At 36.1% G+C, this 20388-nt stretch overlaps 1 protein-coding gene across 2 annotated transcripts in view; it reads left to right on the top strand.

Moving 5' to 3' along the window:
• The window catches only part of RUNDC3B (RUN domain containing 3B), a 143800-nt gene that overhangs the window by 28298 nt on the left and 95114 nt on the right, over positions 1-20388 (top strand). For both annotated transcript variants that reach the window (XM_054563897.1, XM_054563896.1), the window contains exon 2: positions 128-243. In XM_054563897.1, coding sequence (XP_054419872.1) covers positions 128-243 — 116 coding nt within the window. The remainder of the gene's footprint in view (positions 1-127; positions 244-20388) is intronic.

Raw genomic sequence — 20388 nt, 5'->3', positions numbered from 1 at the left:
GTTTTCAAAATATATAATTTTGTGAACTATTTCTGTAATACTTCCCTAAATTGCTTTCCTGCCATTTTTCCTGCTTACGTGAATGAATCAACTCTGCTTAAAAACAATAATCTCCTTTTTTTCATAGGTTTTCTGTAAAGACTCTGATTGATCGTTCCTGCTTTGAGACAATTGATGATTCTTCTCCTGAATTTAACAATTTTGCAGCTATTTTGGAACAGATTCTAAGCCACCGGCTAAAAGGTAATAACACTAATGTATTATTTATTCTCCCAACAGCTCTCTAGTTAATAAGCTTGAAATTTTAGAAATTGTACATATGGTGTGATTTAGATAGCAGCCATGCTGAACCATGAGAAGCATACAACCGATTTTAGAATGCCTGATATTTTGGCCTATGTTACTGGAAAAGAATCTCTATTCTCAAATTTATACCTATTTCCAGATGGATTGAAAATACTGAGTATATACTTTGAAACACTTATTTACAGTCATAGTAAACTCTGATCCACTAGATTTTTTTTCAGTAGAAAAAGAACATATATGCAACAAAACAAGTCAGTAGAAGAATTTGTAAGAAAAGGCTAAAATAATGTCCTTAGCCTTTAGCTCTTCAGTACAAACTCCAGATGTTAATAGAATGTATAAATTCCATAAATTGGCTATTCTCAAAGTTATTTTTAAGTGTTGCTTTGTTCTTTTTTTGTTGTGAAATATATATGATATACAGAACTACATACAATAATTATAAACTCTCAATCTCCCACTCTCCCTTACCCCTACTCTAAGATATTCTCATGAGATCATAACCTTATCCCTTTCCCTAAGGTAACCATTATCCTCATTTAGAGAATAATCATTTCCTCACCTTTGTACTGTGGTTCCCAGAACCCCTTTTCCTATATAGTTTCATAATGAATTTGGGATGTTTACTGAATATACTCCTGTTCATGAATGAGAATGGCTTATAATTTCTTTTTTCATACTGTCTTTGTTGGGTTTTGATATGAAAGCTATGCGTAAAATGAGTTAAAGAGCGTCTCCTCTTTGTGTTTTCGATGAGTTTGTGTAAGAATTACTGTTACTGGAAGTTTAGCAGAATTTTCTGGTAGACCCTCTTCAGCTTTAAAATTTTCTTTACAGGTATTTATTTTTTTCTCATTTAAAAAATTACTTATTCAGGTTTTTTAATGTCATATGACCCTTTAAGTTTGGTAAGTTATAATTTTCTAAAAATTAGGTTGTTCATAAATCATGTTCTTTCAACCTTATACAGCCTTGCACATTTTTAAAAATTTATTTGTATCTGTTACCAACAGAGTGGCATATTAAAATCTCCTTCTGAAATTGTGGATTTCTCTATTTTGCTTTATAGATCTGTAAACATTTTCTTTGTTTTTGAGATGGTATTCTTAAGCCCCCAGAAATTAAAATTTATTAAGAATCCCTGATAAATTGAAACTTTAATCATTTTAACGTGACCCCTTTTTCTTCTTTTTATTCTTTTGGTGTTAAAGTTTATTTTGTCTGCTCTTAATATAAATAAATCAACATTTTGAGTGTTTAATATAAAAAATAATGAATGTATTAATTGCCACATGCAAGGATCAGAGTCACTTTCTATAAGTAATTAAAATAAAAGCTTAAAATAAAAGGTAGCCCATTTCCAAAGGTTACAAAAAATTTTAATAGTGAATAGGTGAAAAAGAGGTATATAAAAAAGATGCTCCAGTTTGGTTTTCTTAAAGTAAGCCAGTAAATACATTTACATAAGGAACATAAATCTCAAATTATAAAAATGAAGATGGAAGCTATATTCTTTCAGAATTATAAAATATTTTAAATTAAAAAAATAGGTGATAATATCAAGACATTGTGTAGAATAAATCATATTAATAATAATAACTTCTCACATTAATTCTAATCTAGTCTTCCTAAAGGAAACTTGATTATTAGATTTTTTTTTGCCTAAGTTTTTATTATCTTTACAATCTTAATGGTATAGTTTCCAAACAGTCATCTGTTTTGGTAATATAATTTATAAGAATCTCAAATTTAATCTGAAGGTTAATTCTATTTTGTGCTTTTTGATGCTGAAAACAACAAGTTTTACTATGTGTCTAATAAATCACAGTTTAGTAGTCCTGTCAGTTTATTTAAAAAAGGGTTGAATTTAATTCTATGGGGAAATAAAATCTGAATTCAGTCAGCCCTTTGCAGTTTAAAGTGAGATCTATATAATCACAACTCTCTGTTAGAAGTTGGTTATTTTGCATTTAAAATTGCTTATTTTATTTTTATGTTTGCTGTTTTGTATTTCTTAAATTTTCTGCCATTAATATGTTACCTTTTATTAAAAAATGTTTTTATAAAAGCAAAGAGTATGAGAGTATTTTGAGATACTTCTATATTGTGTGATCATCTTTTTACATTTTATTTATAAATTTGTAAATAATACCTGACTAAAAAAAAACATGTAATGCAGTAGAACTTGATGTTTCTAATACTCACAAATATTTTATCAGAAGGTCTCAATTCCTGTGATAATGATAATATGATTTAATATATGATTCACTCACAGAATACATGAACAACTTTCCCCAGAAAACAGGCCATGCTGAGATCCACACTGAGTGATGGGGTAGACTCTCTACCACATACATGGACCCCTTCTGCACCCCTGCCTGCTATCCTCTGAGTCATGCCTCAACAAAATCTAGATCATAGGCCTTTAGAATTACCTCTAATGATGAATGTTATTTCTGACAAGCCAGTGAACAACTACATTGAAAATAGAATCTCTAGTTTATTTATGGGTAAGAATTCCACTAGTATAACTAAGACAGTAAGAAAGATGACATGGTTATTAGATGTGTGTTAATTTTTTAAGGTAGGTAAGATTAAGAATTCAAAATCTTCTTTTAAAAACATTTCCTTTCGCCCCCCTGGCTTATAAGTGGAACCTAACCAACAATACAAAGATGCAAGGAAAATAAGACCAGCAACACTGAAAGGAAAAGAAATCAACAGAGACAAGAGGAAAGGAGGGGGGGGGCGGGGAAAAGGAAGGGAAGGGGAAAGTCAAGGAACATATAGCAAGGACTCATGGACAAAACCAAAGGGGAAGAGCTGATGGAGGGAAGGAGGGAGGGGGCAAGGGAAAGTGGTGGGGGGTAGGCAGAGACAAATGTATTTGAAAAAAATAAATTAAAAGAATAAAAAAAAAAGAAAAATATCATATGATCTCACCTAAATTTGGAACCTAATCAGCAAAACTAGCAGGCAAGGAAAATATTATCAGCAACATTGAAAGAAAGAAGAAACATACAGGGACAGGAGGGAGGGAAGGAAGGGTTGTAACAGGTGTGAAAGATATCTGGATGAAGCCAAGGTGGTGAAGAGTTCAGTGGGGGATGTTGGACTGAGTGGGGCAGGGGGAAATGTTGGCCCATAAATGGAGACAAATGTATTTGAAAAATTAAAAAAAATATATATTTTTTTAAATGAAAAAATAAATAAATAAAAACATTTCCTGTAGATCTACTATTACAGTTGATCAACTATTACTGTTATTAATATAGATGTGAATGATAAAATGATCTATAAGTTTCAAGATAAGGTATTTAAAAGATTCAAGTGTATAGACCCTTCCATATATTATTTCCCATTTTTTAATATTCCAATATGTAGCAAATTGCTCTCACTTTTGGAGAAGTCACATGATTACTTTTGGAGAAGATAGCACACTGTGTTCATTTAAAATTTAGTTGTTGATATATAATAGCCAATTTTTCCAAATACAAATTTAAAATGCATAACTTCATGGGTTTGAAAGATTTACGTCAGATTCTTTTTATTTTTGAAAGAAAGGAGCCTTTAGTTTAATAATTTTTCCCAGAGAAAGATAAAATCTAGGCACAATGTAGGCTGTGCCGACACAGGTAAAGTGGAGAGCTGAAACAGTTATCTGCTCCACCCTAAAATACCCATTATTGAGAAAAAGAAGGCTTTTAAAATCACGTACAGTAATCTCATTTTTAGTAATCCCTCAATAAGGTAATTTTCTTACTTTTCTGGAATATAGCTGAGAACTAGGAATTAATCACAGAATATAGAATTCAAAGAGACTTTAGTTCAGGTCATCAGTTTGTTAACTTTTATTAATTTTTCAATTACAATTTACATTTAATATTCTGTATTAGTTTCAGATGTACAGCATAATGGTTAGACAATCGTGTACTTTACAGAGTGGTCCATCTGATATTTCAAGTACCCACCTGGCCCCATATATAGTTATTACGATATTATTGACTATATTTCCTGTGCTGTAATTTACATCCCTGTGACTCTTTCAAAACTACAATTCGTACTTCTCAATCCCTTTATCTTTTTCCACCCCCACCCATCCCCTGCCAATTTCCTTCTCTTTGGACACCATCAGTTTATTCCCTCTATGAGTCTGCATCTATTTTGTTTATTTTATATTCCATATGTAAGTGAAATCAGATGGTATTTGTCTTTCTCTGTCTGACTTATTTCACTAGCATAATACCCTCTAGGTCTATCTATGCTGTCACAAAAGGTAAGATTTCATTCTTTTTTATGCCTGTGTAGTATTCCATTGTGTATAAGTGCCACAGCTTTTTTATCTACTCATCTTTTAATAGGCACTTGGGTTGCTTCCATATCTCAGCTATTGTCAATAGTGCTGCAGTAAACATGGGAGTACATTTATTCTTACAACTTAGTGTTTTGGGGTTTTTTGGATATATTCCCAGAAGTGGAATTTCTGCATAAGGCAATTCCATTTTTAATTTTTTGGAGAAACCTCTATATGTGTTTTCCATAGTGGTTACACCAGTCTCCATTCCCACTAACAGTGCACTTTTCTCCACATCCTTGCCAATATATGCTGCTTTTGGATATATTAACGATAGCCATTGTGACAGGCGTGAGATGGTATCTTGTGTTTTTGACTGACATTTTGCTAAAGATTAGTGATGTTGAGCAGCACTGCATATGTCTGTTGGCCATCTGGATGTCTTTGGAGAAGCGTCTGCTCGTGTCTCCCACCCACTTTTTAATTGGGTTTGTTTTTCTGGTGTTGAGTTATATGAATTCTTTATATATTTTAGATATTAACTCCTTATGGAATGTGTCATTGGTGAATATCTTCATGTATTCAGTAGGTTGTCTTTTTGTTTTGTTGAAGGTTTCCCTTACTGTGGAAAGCTTTTGAGTTTGCAGTCCCATTTGTTTATTTTTTCTTTTGTTTCCCTTGCCCAAGAACATAAATCAGAGGGAAAAATACTGCTAAGAGAAATGTCTATTTTACTGCCTATGTTTTCTTCTAAGAGTTTTGTGGTTTTAGGTCTTATATTTAAACTTTTAATTCAATTTGAGTTTATTCTTGTATATGGTGTAAGAATGTAATCTGGTTTCATTTTTTGAACTTTTATTTTAAAGCATAGTCTTTCTTTCTATCCCACTCCTACCTCTCCTACTAAAAGCCAAAGTAAATGCTGGATATGTGAGTGGGATGTCTTGTTGAAGCAAGATGAGCAATCAGGCATTTCGCCTGCTCAGCAGCAGTTGACTCCCCTCCTTTCCAGAGCTACACAGCACCACCTCAGGTCGAACCGTAGGTAATAGATTAAAAAATCACTATTCTAGTCTCTCTCCTACTGCAGCAGTCTACTTAATATTTCTAACTGGTGGATATGCAGCCTTTGTTTTAATGCTTCTGATATTTGGGGACTTAGTATAGCTATGTAGTCCACATTTTTGTACACTTCAGAGTGTTAGAAAATTCTGAGTACATGAAGCCAAACTATCTGACTGTGCTTCTGCCATTTTTTTCAAATTGCGAGCATAATACATATTAAAAGATTAGTGTTACATAACCCTTTCTCCTCATTTTCCCTTTTCTTTCTTCCAGTTAAGGCATCCCTAGTTCCTTCAATCTTCTGGAACCACTAGAATCTCAGTTATCCTTCTGGTTTATCACTGGGTTTTTAGTATTGCTCTTAAAGTCTGGTATGTAGAGCTGAGAAAGTGCTTCAGAGAGGTTGACTTTTGCATTAGAATTTAAGGCAACATTGACATTTGATCCACTTTACTCTTTTGGTTATGGAAATTAAGGCCAAGTAAAATCCCAGAGCTGTATAAAAATTGAACTATTGTTTATGTTATGTTTTAGGTTCTAAATCAGTTGCCTGAGCTCAAGTTTAATAGGAATGAATGCAGTATTATTTCCTTTATCATCCACTCTTTAGAGATGTAGAAGATGGTTGTAAAAATGAAATTTATGAGGATTTCTACTTCCAGGAAGATGAAGTGGACATACTTTTCCCTATTTCTCCCACTAAGTATAACCAAAACTGTTGGACAATATATATAAAACAAACATAAGAAGACTCTGAAAGGTAGAGAGAAAAAGATTATTTACAGACCTTAAGACTTTAGGAATGATATGATAGGGGATTCCTTGGATCTTTTGGTTGCCTTAAATATCTAAAATTGGATACTAGAAAAGCCAGTAGACTGCAGATGTCTACAAGAATACCAAAAAAAAAAAAAAAAAAAGGTCCCACAAGGACCTCCTCTCTAGCTAAAGGACCAGGAATAGAACAGCCTAACAAAGACTGAAAACTATAGGTAGTCTCTGCTCTAATTTAGCCAAATACAACAGCAAAAATAAGGCCAGAAAAGGCTAAATGGGGAACCTAGAATTCCATCCTCTTGAGACTGTAACACTGTGTTCCAGTACTACCATCAGAGTGGTATCAGAGAAGGCCAAGCAGAGAGCTGGGACTTCTTCCCTTGTGGCTGGTTGTGAGCCTTCTCTCCCACATAGTGTGTCAGTGGGGAGTCTGGACTGTTATCTCCAACCAGCAATAATGTGGTGCCACTTCCCTGCCACACTGAGGTATCAGAAGAGGCCTATTGGAAAGTTATGTTTTTTGCCATCACCCAGTGGTAATGAGGCTGCCCTCAGTGCACTGTCAGTAGAAACCATTCAGGAAGCCTAGACTCTCACCTCTACCTGGCAGTAAGGAGGAATCCTCCCACCTCAAGTGTCATTGGAGGACAACTGGAAAACTTGGACTTCTCCCTCCACTTGGCAGTAATGAAGTGGTACCTCTCACCCCACCTTACCCCACAGAGCAGTGTTATAGAAAGACAGTTAAAACAGAAGGTTTAGCCCTGGCTGGTGTGGCTCAGTGGATTGAGCACCAGCCTGCAAACCAAAGGGTCACCAGTTCGATTCCTACTCAGGGCACACGCCTGGGTTGCGAGCCAGGTCCCCAGTAGTGCAGGAGAGGCACCCATGCATTGATATTTCTCTCTATCTCTTACTGCCTCCCTTCCCCCTCTCTAGAAATAAAAATAAATAAAAAATACTTAAGAAAACAGAAAGGTAAAAAAGATCTAGAGTCTTAAAATATGAACACAAACAGGTTTTATGCAAAGATTGCTTGTCATACCAAAACCAGGAAAATCTCAAATTGCATAACAAAAAACAATAGATTCAAACCTGAGATGATGGAAATGTTAGAATTACTGACAAAGGTAATAAATTAGTCATGAAAAAAAATGCCTCAATGAGCAATTAAAACATGCTTGAAGCAAATGAAAAAAGGAGAAAACCTCAACAAACAGAAGGTATAAAGAGAAAGGAAATGGAAATTTTGATACTGAAAAATACAAAACCAAAATAAAAAGCTCAGTAGATGGGCTCAAAAGGAAAACAGAGACAAGAAAAGAAAGAATCTGAATTGGAAAACAGAGCAATAGAAATTTCCTAATCTAAATAACAGAGACTAAAAATAACCTACAATTAGAAAATAGACTAAAGGATAAAAAAAATCAGCAGAACCTCCGGAACCTGTCGGGCTATAATAAAAGATGTAACACTTCAGTTATCAGAGACAGAGACCTCTAAGAAGAGGAGAAAAAGGAAGGGACTGAAAATATACTTAAAGAAATAGTGCCTGGCCCTGACTGGTATGGTTTAGTTGGTTGAAACATCATCCCATAAGTTGAAAAGTAACAGGAAAGATTTCCAGTCAGGGCACATGCCTGATTTGTGGGTTTGGTCCCCAGTCCATGTGCTTACAAGAGGCAACTGATTGTTGTTTCTCTTTTGCATCTGCGTTTCTCTCCCTCTCTACAATCAATAAGCATGTCATCAAATGAAAATTTAAAAAAAAGAAATAATGGCTGAAAATTTCCCGAATTTGGCAAGAGATATAAACATACAGATTCAAGAAACTGAGTGAATAGCAGATAAATCCAAAAAAAGCCATGCCAAGACACATCCTAATTAAACCTTTGAGAAATAAAAACAAAGGGAAAATGTTGCAAGTAGCCAGAGTAAAACAACATCTTGTCTATAAGGGAAAAACAACTTGAATGACAGTAGATTTCTCATCAGAAACCACAAAAGCACTTCTTTTAAGTGCTGAAATAAAAATGTCAACACAGAATCTTATATCCACCAGAATTATCCTTCAGTAATGGAGGGAAATTCTAAACACTCTCAGATGTAGGAAGACTAAGGGAAAGTATTTCTAGTAGGTTTTCCCTAAAATAATGGTTGAAAACCTCCTTTGAACATAAAGGAGATGACAACAGGAAGTTTTGGAAGGAATAAAGAACACAGTAAACAAGAATACGGGCTTTCCATTTTATTTTTTAGTTTTCAGTTCTGTTCCAATTTCTGTTTTATTCTTTTGTCTTTCTGTGGGTTAATTGAACATTTTTTTTAGAATTCTGTTTTTATTTATTGTGTTTTTGACTGTATCTCTTGTATAAAATTTTTTAGTGGTGGTTCTAGGTATTTTGTTATATGTATGTAACTTCTCACATTCTACTAGTGTCCTCATTTTCCAGTCAGATATTTAAAAACCTTACTGTTTTTCATGTCCCTTTACTGTCCCCCATTTATAATATAATTGTTTTAAATAGTTCCCCTGCGGACATTTAGAACTACATTAGACAGTGTTATAATTTTTGTTTCCACCCTCACACTTAATTTAGAAAACCCAAGAGGAGAAGGCAAGTCTGTTGTTTCAGATTGCTGATTTGTCCAGCACACAGTCTAGAATATAGGAGGCAAGGGAACTTACTGCTGTGCCATTTCTTGATATCCAACATCCCTAGCCAGTCTTACGTTTATTTTCCACCTTCAGAGTTTTCTTTTTTTTTTTTTTTAAGTTCAGGATGGGGCAATAGTAGGTTTACAGTGGTGAATATGCAAAACACAGAGTTTATTCTTGTATTGTTATTTATTAATAATTGTATTATTTTCTGTACAAACAACTACAAACCTACTTTTGCCCCACCCTGTATAAAATGTCCTGGTTTTTTGTTGTATTTAATGGGAGGAAAGTGCATCTTTCCTCCCATTATCTCAGTGGTCCCCAACCTTTTTGGCACTAGGGACTCTTCGTGGAAGACAATTTTTCCATGGACCAGGCAGGAAGGGATGGTTTCAGGATGATTCAAGTGCATTACATTTATTGCGCACTTTATTTCTATTATTATTACATTGTAATATATAATGAAATAATTTACAACTCACCATAATGCAGAATCAGTCAGACTCTGACTTAAAGCCTGCCACCAAATGCAGCTGTATAATTAAAGTATATCAACTCACTTGCCACTGTGAAGCCTGCCACCAGATGCAGCTTAATTGTCACTTGCCACTCACTGAGAGGGTTTTGATGAGTCTGCAAGCAATAGATTTATTATGGTCTCTGTACAGTCAAGCCTCTCTGCTAATGATAACCTATATTTGCAGCTGCTCCCCTGTACTATCATCACCACCTCAGCGCCACCTCAGCTCATCGGGCATTAAATTCTCACAAGGAGTGGGCACCCTAGATCCCTCGCAGGCGCAGTTCACAGTAGGGTTCACACTTCTGTGAGAATCTAATGCTGCTGATCTGACAAGACACGGAGCTCCGGCAGTAATGTGAGCAGTGGGGAATGGCTGTGCATAAAGATGAAGCTTTGCTTGCCTGCCACTCACCTCCTGCTGTGCCACCCTGTTTCTAACAGGCCACAGACTGGTATCAGTCTGTGGCCTGAGGGTTAAGGACCACTGCTTTGTCTTGTCTAGAAACAGAAGTATGCTGTAAGTTTTTAATGTGAAAAATTACATCAATATTTTTTCTAATGCTAAATCATTTATTCTTAGGATAACTCAACTTGAGCGTTATGTATTGTTTTAATATACTTTGCCAGATTTATTATTTAGTTTGCTAATATTTTGGGAGATTTGTTTCTGTATTTATAAGTAAAATTTGTAACTTTTTCATTTTGTAATGGTTTTTGTTATCAAGATTATATTTTCCTCACTAAATGAACTGGAGTGTTTTTAACTTTTTATATTCATTGGAAGAATTTTATATGAGCTTAAAACCATTTATTAGGTAGAATTTTCCAGTGGAAATTCTGCGTCTGCATAGGGTCACGTGCACATTTATGTTTTAACTACCAATTTACTATCTTTAATGCTTACAGGTCTGTTTAGGTTGTTGGTTTCTTCATCACCTTAATTACTTAATCTCTAGTTAGGTGCAATTTTTCCTTTCAGTATGACACAGTTAAAAATCTATAATTCAACTGAATGGTTTAAACAACTTAAAGGTCACTGAGGAGATTTAAAGACTAAAACTTAAGGCACATACTCATATCTTCATAACATTGTTAAAAGCTAAGATTCTGTTTTTAAAAACCTATTTCCTACCCTCAACATTTGGCAGCTGTCCCCTCCTCTAAAGGACATGGGACATTTAATTCAGGCCAGTGCTGAGAAGTGAGGCAAACATTCCGTCAGTGAATACCTGGTATTATTTGCCACACAAAGTCAGCTAGTTGGTTCCCTTTTGCATCCCTAATATTGGTTATTAGTTCTTTTTCTCTCTTTTCCTGAGAGGTATTGCCAGAAATTTGTCAATTTTATTAGCCTTTCATATAGTCAGCTAATTTTGTTGATGATTTAGGTATGCCAAAGGCATTATTATTTCCTCCATTATATCTTCGAGTGCATTCTGTATCTATTAGATTCCTCACTGATTATTCCCAGGCCTTTCTCCAAGTACTGCTTTGGCTACATTTACAAGTTTGGAATGTAATATTTTCATTCAAGTGATATCTACTTTTTATTATTTCCTCTTTTGTTTTATATGTTTTTTGGAAGTTTAATATTAATGTTTCTGAAAATCAGAGGTTTTATCTTTTCATTTTTACTTCTATATTAATTGAATTATGTGAAAAGAATTCGATCCGTACGGGAGATACTTGAAGTTCATAAGCTTTGCTTAATGGCCCAGGTTAGTTTTAATAAATATTTCATCCTGAGAAGAAGGTACATTCTCTAATTGCTGATGTTTTTCAAATGTGATTCACATTTTTGTGATCTTGATAAATTAATAATTTATGAGTTTTATACTTTTATTCTGATAGATTTATCAGTTTACTTCTATATAAGTTTATATGTTTATATATGTCTGTGTGTGTATATATATATATATATATATAGGTTCATATTTTGGTACATTCAGTTTTAAGGGTTTGTTTTTTTTTAAGATTATTTATTTATTTATTTTTAGAGAGCGGGGAATGAAGGGAGAAAGAAAGGGAGAGAAATATCAATGTATGGTTACCTCTCATGCACCCCCTACTGGGGGCCTGGCCTACAACCCAGGCATGGGCCCCGACTGGGAATCGAACCTGCCACCCTTTGGTTCACAGGCTGGCACTCAATCCACTGAGCCACACCAGTCAGGGTAGTTTTAGGGTTTTTATAGATTCCCTTATTTTCTCTTTTTCATTTTTGGCCCCTTAACCATTTCAGTAATTTTTTATGTGTTTATTCTATTTAAAAATGTATTTATTTAATTTTATCCAGCATTTCTAATTTTTGTTTTGTGTTAGGTAGCAGGAGAATTTTTTGAAAATTATATTTCACTTCATAGACAAGTTATTGCTATCTCTAAAGAGAGTTCCAAAACTTTCCCTTTTTTCTTTTTAAAAAATTTATTTTTATTGTAGTTTTTCCATTACCATTTATTCCCCTTATACCCTCTTCTACCTTTACCCACCACCCCACAGTTACCACACTGTTGTCTATGTCCATGAGTCCTTTTTCTTTTATTCTCAATACTAACCCTTAACCCTTCCCCCAGAGCTGTCAGCCTGCTCTCTATCTATGAATCTGCCTTTGCTTTGTCTGTCAGTTTAGATTTTTCATTAGATTCCACTTCTGGGTGAAATCATATGGTATTTGTATTTCTCTGACTAGCTTATTTCACTTAATTTTCTCCAGGTCCATCCATGCTGTTGCAAAGGGTAAAATTTTCTTCTTTTTTATGGCTGAATAGTATTCCATTGTATAAATATCCCATAGTTGTTTTATCCCCTCATCTACTGACTGACACTTGGGCTGCTTCCAAATCTTGGTGATTGTAAATAACGCAGCAATGAACATAAGGGTGCTTATATTTTTTCCAAATTCATGTTTCAGGTTTCTTTGGCTTCATTCCCAAAAGTGGAATCACTGGATCATAAGGCAGTTCCATTTTTAATTTTTTGAGGTAACTTCACACTACCTTCCACAATAGCTGCACCAGTCTGCACTCCCACCAACAGTGCACTAGGGTTCCTCTTTCTCCATATCCTTGCCAGCACTTATTGTTTGTTGATTTATTGATGATATCACCTCACACCATTCTGAGTGGTGTGAGGTAATATCTCACTGTGGTTTTAATTTGCATTTCTCTAATGATTATTGACATGGAACATCTTTTCATATGTCTATTGGCTCTTCAGGTCCTTTTTCCATTTTTTTAATTGGTTTGTTTGGCTTTTTGGTGCCCGTGGGAGCCCAGCCAGCCCTCTCACACCTCTGCATTTTCTATCAGTCTCCATATGGTGAAGTGATTTCTTCCGTAAGTCCTTGGTTACAGTGCTTCTCTCCAGCTATTGTTCAGTTGACTATTAAGGATGATTTTTCTATGTTTAATTGTAATTCCAGTTTGGTCCTGGGAGGAGGTTAGTGTAGCTTCCGCTTACTCAACTGCCATCTTGGATTCCCTCTTATGTTCTTTGAAAGTTATTTTTGCCCTTTGTTGTTGATTTGAATAAATATGTACTCTATAAAATTTATCACTGTATGATTTGATATTTATGTAATACAGTATATAATGTAATATATATATATTTTTTTAAGTTTAGACACCCTGTTTTTTTCTATGTCTCTCTTTTTATATAGATTTACCCATTTCCATCCTCTAGACTTGGCTTATAATTACTTTTTTTTATTCCTGTAGATAGAAGGTTCTTTTATATTTGAGCATGAAGTTACTCCTGATTATTAGCCATTGAAGCTATTATTTTGTTAGCCATTTAAATTTCCAGTTCAGACTCAGTCTTTCTTGTTTTCTTTTTGTTCCTTTCTGTCCATCCAGTTCTTCATATGGTTTTCCTACAAGTTATTTTTTTTATCTTCTATGCATTCTGAAATCTCCATTCAGTTTTCTCATCTCTGGCAAATTTCTGTAAGTTTATGTCTTTCCCAGGACCAGGAACTTAGAGCTATTAATTCTTCAACTGTATTTTCTGCACCGATCTCTTCTACCTCTCCTAGGATTCCAGTGATACAAATTTTATATCTTTTTCTATTGCCCAACAAGTCAGTTTCTTCCCTTCAGTTTGTATAATTTTTATTGATCTGGTTTTCTAATTTACGTACAATTCTATTGTCTACATCTATTATCTGCTACAGAACCCCGCCTAGTGAATGTTTTATTTCAGATATTGTATTTTTATGCTGTTTTAAAATTTCTATTTGGTCATTTTTTAGGTTTTATTTCCAAATTTAGAACTTCTGTTTCTGTATTCATTTCAAGAATGTTTAGCTTATACCATGGAACATGGTTATACTGGCTGCTTTAACATTTTTTGGTAATTCATTTCAGAATGGGCATCTTTGCTTATCTTTTCATTTAATGACTGGTCATATTTTCCTGATTTTTGTATAGAAAGTAGTTTTGAGTTTTATAATAAATATTTTAGTATCTTGAGACTCTAAATCCTGTTAAAGTCCTCTGGAGTATGTTCATTTTTGTTTCAGTTAGCCAAGTTCTTTTTTGGCTTCTCTATGCAAAGGTTCCAATGTAAGTTCAGTACAGCCTTTGCTACACTTCTTTGGGTCTTGCTCATATATCTGCCACTCTTGAATTTGGTGGTGATTTGTGCCCTGGTGCAGTTCTCAAAATCTTGAGTGTGAGTCCAGAACTTACGCTTGTCATTAGCATAAAGAATTAGAACATTTCCTTTCCCAGCTCTCGCTTTCCTGATACACTCTCCGACTCCCAGGTGCCTTCTTTTCCAAGTTCCTCTAGCCTGACAAAAGGTTTTCTCTAGGGGTTTTAACCTCTCACACTGTTGCACAGTTCTGGGCGATTCCAACTGCTCTCAAGGGGAAGCAGCAAGAGAAAAAAACGGGAAGCCCTCAACACTTTATGCCTCACAGAGGCTCCCTTTCCTGATCCTCTGACCGGAAAGAGAAGGTTACTACTGCTGGAAGTTTTTGAAGTCGGCATCCAGAGTACAATTAAGGATCAAAATCCCCTTGAGTTAAAGTGGAGAATATAAGAGGGAAAAAGAAGACACAGGACACTCACTCCCATAAAAGTACTTTTTAAAATTTTGATATTTCTCCCCAATCTTGCTGTTATTGTTTACTTTTCAAAGTATAAAAGTAGGTGTTTTTTGTATTCTGTACAGAGCTTTCAGCTACAATCAGTGGGAAAGGACTCAGTTGTGTCCACCTAAAGTCATACACTGAAGCCCTAATGCCCAATGTGACTGTATCTGGAGACAGATCTTACAAGGAGGTAATTAAGGTGAAATGAGGTCACAAAGGTCGAGCCCTGATCTGATAGGATTAGTTTCCTTTTGAGAAGGGACACTGAACAGCACATTCATTCCCTCCCTTCCTCCCGCCTACCCCCTCTCAGACACATTAAGGAGACAACCGTCTGTAAGCCAGGAAAAGAGTTCTACCGGAATCTGAATTAGCCAGCACCTTTGTCTTGGACTTCCCAGCCTCCAGAACTGGGAATAAATTTCTGTTATTAAAGCCACCCAGTCTTTGGCATTTTGTTATAGCAGTCAAGCAGACTAAGGCAGGATAGTAGTGGACTTACTCCATCTTAGCTAACTTCATTAGTTTACTTAGCTTTTTAGCTGTAACTTTTGAAGGCTGTAATGTGGTAAAGTGTACAGCATAAAAGACGAGATAATAGAATGGAGATTGTATATAAATTCGAAAACTAGATCAATAGAAAATGTACAAACTGAAGAAAAGAAATTGACCTGTTGGACAATAGAAAGAGATATTAAATTTGTGCCATTGGAATCCTGGAAGGAAAGGAAGAAGAAATGGGTGCAGAAAACACATTTGAAGAATTAATAGCTATAAGCTCTGGATCTGGGAAAGACAGAAACTTAGAGATTTTTTAAAATCTTTTTTTAAATTTTATTGATTATGCTATTACAGTTGTCCCATTTTTTTTACTCCCCTTTATTCCCCTCCGCCCTGCACCGCCCCACCCCACAGCATCCCCTCCCCCCGCCCTTAGTTCATGTCCATGGGTCGTACATATAAGTTCTTTGGCTTCTCCATTTCCTATACTATTCTTCACATCCCCCTGCCTATTTTGTACCTCGTGTTTATGCTGCTTATTCCCTGTACCTTTTCCCCTGTTCTTCCTCTTCCTCCTCCCCTCTGTTTTACTGTTCATAGTTTTTGATCTTCTTTTTCTTAGAGAAGTCCTGTTAACATTTCATATAATAAGGGCTTGGTGATGCTGAACTCCTTTGCCCTTATCTGGGAAACAGTTTAGCTTCCCTTCCATTCTAAATGATAGCTTTGCTGGATACTGTAATCTTGGATGTAGGTCCTTGCTTTTCATGACTTTGAAAACTTCTGGCCAGCCCCTTCTTGCCTGCAACATTTCCTTTGTAGGTGACTGTCTTCTTTTCTCTTGCTGCTGTTAAGATTCTCTCCTTATCTTTAATCTTGAGTAACTTAATTATGAGGTGCTTTGGTGTGTGCTTCCCTGGGTCTAACTTTTGGGACTCTCTCAGCTTCCTGGATCTCTTAGAAGTCTATTTCCTTGGCCAAATTGGGGAAGTTCTCCTTCATTATTTTTTCAAATAAGTTTTCAATTTCTTGCTCTTCTTCTTCTCCTTCTGGCACCCCTATGATTCGGATGTTGGAATGTTTAAAGTTGTCCCAGAGGCTCCTAAACCTCTTCTAATTTTTTTGAATTCTTGTTTCTTTGTTCTGTTCTGGTTGAATAATTATCTGTTCCTTCTGCTCCAAATTGTTGATTTAAGTCCTGGTTTCCTTCCATTTACTGTTGGTTCCCTGTGTATTTTTCATTTCACTTTTCACAGCCGTCAATTTTTCCTCCATTTTGCAACCATACTCAACCAATTCAGTAAGCATCCCAATTACCAGTGTTTTGAACTGTGCATCTGATAAATTGGCTATCTGTTCATCACTTAGTTCTATTTTTGGAGCTTTGATCTCTTCTTTCATTTGGGCCATATTGCTTCATCTCAGTGAGCCTTGGAAATCATTGGAATGGACAGAGCTTTAGGGATTCGCCAGGGTGGGGCAATCCAGGTCACTGAGTGGTGATGCTGTCTGTTGGGGAGGGGTCCGAGAGGGAACAGTGCTGCTTGCTCAGCTCTCCACCAGCTTTCAGTCGCTTCCCCTGCTATCCACAAGCAAATTGGGCCCTTCTGGTGCTGATTCCCAGGTGGCTGGATTTGTGTACATTCTAGGACCCTGTGGGTCTCTCCAATGGACTCTCCTGTCAGACTGGGAATTTGTCCTGCCATCACAACCCCCACAGATTTTTACAGCCAGAGGTTTTGAGGCTTTCTTTTCCCATGCTGGAACCCTGGCTTGTGCTGTCTGTCTCACTCCCCAGCTGTTCCTCTGGTTCATCTGCCCGCAAATATGGAACCACCCAGTACTCCAGCCACCACCTTGCTGCCCCTTCTCTCCACCCTGGCTGCCCCTCCTACTGGTCTGGATGAATGTTTTTTCTTTGGCTCCTTGATTGTTGGATTTCTATACAGTTTGATTTTCTGGTAGCTCTGGTTATTTTTTGTTTTTAAATTTGTTGTTGTTCTCCTTTTGGTTGTGTGAGGAGACAAAGTGTATCTACCTATGCCACCATTTTGTCCGGAAGTCCATAAACTAACAGATTCAGGAAGCTCAGCAAACCTCTAAAAAAGATACATTCAAGGTTAACTACTCTCAAATACAAACTCTGAAAATAAAAATTAAAAAGTCTTGAAAGGAGCCAAAGAAATATAATACATACATATAGGGAACAACAGTTAAGATGACTACAGGTTTTTCATTTAGAACCACAGAAGACAGAGGAACAACATCTTTAAAGTTCTGAAAGAAAAGAATTGCCAATTCAGAATTCCATATCCTGTGAAAACATACCTCAGGAATGAGGACAAAATACTCAGATGAAAGAAAACTAAGAAGTGTTACCAGTATACTTAGTCTAATAGAAATGCTAAGAAAACATCTTCAGGCTGAAGGGAGATGATACCAAAGGAAAACTTAGAATCTCATGAATGAAGAAGGAACAAGAGAAATGGTAAATATCTGAGGAAATATAGCACATGTTTTTCTCTTAAGATCTTTAAAATATGACTACTAAAAGTAAAAATTACAACATTCCTTGGGAGTTTTCAGTGTTTCCATTTATAATATAAATGACATTTAAAACAAATGGGAAAGTAAAGGAACCTGTCTTGGGGTATATTTACTTGAAATGGTAAAATAGTAATTGTAAGTAGACTATTAAAGGTGAGAGGGTTTTTTTTTAAAGATTTTATTTATTTATTTTTAGAGAAGGGAAGGGAGGGAGAAAGAGAGGGAGAGAAACATCAATGTCTGGTTGCATTCTCGCGCACCCCTACTGTGTACCTGGTCTGCAACCCAGGCATGTACCCCACACTGGGAATTGAACCAGTGACCCTTTGGTTCATAGGCCTGCGCTCAATCTTCTAAGTCACACCAACTAAGCTAAAGGTAAGGTTTTATATTGTCAATTTTTATTGTAACTTTTGTAAATTTTTATTGACTATAAAAATACTGAGATTTAGCAAAAAAAAAAGCCAATAAATAAATTAAAGTGGAATGCTAAAAATATTTAAGTTACCCAGGTTGAAGCAGAATTCCAGTCAAGACGGAGAGGCAGGTTAACATAGCTTGCCTCCTCACACAACCACAGCAAAAATTAGTAGACTACAAAACAAATATCACTCAGAATCATCATAAAATAGAGCTGTATGGAAGTCAGACAACCAAGGAACTAAATAAGTCAAATTCATCCAGACCAGTAAGAGGGTTGGAGATGTGAAAGGCGCAGAGAGGCAGAGTGTGGAACAGGCAGTCCCACACCCACATGTGGTAGATAAAAATCTAGAAGGAAACCTTGAGAGCAAGGGATCCCAGCCCCACACCAGACACCCAGCCCAGGGTTCCAGTGCCAGGAAGATAAGTCCCCATAACTTCTGTCTGTAAAATCCAGTGGGAGTCAGGGCAGCAAAAGAAACTGCAGTATTCTCAGGAGTCTTCTCTTAAAGGGCCCACAGTGGATTTGGGACTTATGCAGATTCATGCCTTCTGGACTTCAGCACTGAAGCTGCAGCTGTAAGGGCACTATTTGCATATGGGGAGAAATTGAAGTGTCTGGCATCAGGGCTAGTGCAGGGAGACAGCTTCCTTCCACACAAACTCCAGAGTCCAGGTAATGGCAATGTCCCCTTTCTGAGCCTTCCCCAACACAGAACCACAGAGTAGCAACACAATATCAGGGACTCCATCAACCTGGTTCACCTGGGTTGCCCCATCCTGGTGACTACCCAAGGCTCTACCCCATCCAACTTAGCAGGGTGCTTTTCTACAATAGGCCATGCTGCTAAGACAGGGAGTCAAAGCAACTCTACCTAGTACCTAGAAACAAACACAAGGAGGCTGCCAAAATGAGGAGAGAAAGAAATATGGCCCAAATGAAAGACCAGAACAAAACTCCAGAAAAAGAACTAAGCAAATGGAAATAAGCAATCTGTCAAATGCAGAGTTCAAAATACTGGTTATTAGGATGCTTAAGGAACTCATTGGGTACTTTAACAGTATGAAAAAGACCCAGTTAGGTATGAAGGTTACACTAAATGAAAAATAAAAAGAAAGATATATAGGGCACCAATAGTGGAGTGGATGAAGCCAAGAATCAGATCAGTGATTTGGAATATAAGGAAGAAAAAACATTCAGAACAGCAAGAAGAAAAAAGAATCCAAAAAAGCAAGGATAGATTAAGGAGCCTCTAGGACAAATTCAAATGTACCAACATTTGAATCATAGGAGTGCCAGGATGAGAAGTAAAAGAGCAAGAAATTGAAAACTTACCTGAAAAAATAATGAAAGGAAACATCCCTAATTTGGTGAAGTAAATAGACATATGAGTCCAGGAAGCACAGAGAGTCCCAAACAAGATGGATCCATAGAGGACCACACCAAGACACATCATAATTTAGATGCCAAAGGTTCAAGATAAAGAGAGAATCTTAAAAGCAGCAAGAGAAAAGCAGTCAGTTACCTACAAAGGAGTTCCCATAAGAGAGTCAGCTGGTTTCTCAAAAGAAACTTTGCAGGCTAGAAGTATTCAAAATGGTGCAAAGCAAGGACCTACAACCTAGATTACTCTTTCCAGCATATCTCTCATTTAGAAGGGAAGGGCAGATAAAGTGCTTCCCAGTCAAGGTAAAGCTAAAGGAGTTCATCCTCACCAAGCCATTATTATATGAAATATTAAAGGGACTTATTTAAGAAAAATAAGATCAAAACTATGAACATTAAAATGGCAATAAATTCACAACTGTCAACAATTGAATCTTAAAAACAAACTAAGCAAACAAGCAGAACAGAAACAGAATCATAGATATGGAGGTCTTTTGGAGGGTTATCAGTTGGAAGGAGTAAAGGGGAGAATGGTGGAAAAGGTTCAAGGATTAAGAAGTACAAATTGATAGGTATAAAATAGACAAGGAGATGTTAAGAACAGTATAGGAAATGGAGTAGCCAAAGAACTTATATGCAAGACCCATAAACATGAATTAAGGGGGGGATTGTAGGAAGGAATGAAGGGTACCAGGTGGAAGGGAGCAAAGTGGGAAAAATTGGGACAACTGTAATAGCATAGTCAATAAAATATATTAAAAATATTTAAATTACCGAGAAGAAGGTAGAAAAAAAAAGAAGGGTAAAT

This window comes from Pteronotus mesoamericanus, unplaced genomic scaffold, assembly GCF_021234165.1.
Source record: "Pteronotus mesoamericanus isolate MK-2021 breed Mesoamerican mustached bat unplaced genomic scaffold, CSHL_Meso_final scaffold_85, whole genome shotgun sequence".
In the NCBI taxonomy this organism is placed as follows: Eukaryota; Metazoa; Chordata; class Mammalia; order Chiroptera; family Mormoopidae; genus Pteronotus; species Pteronotus mesoamericanus.
This window is presented reverse-complemented; position numbering and strand designations above follow the sequence as displayed.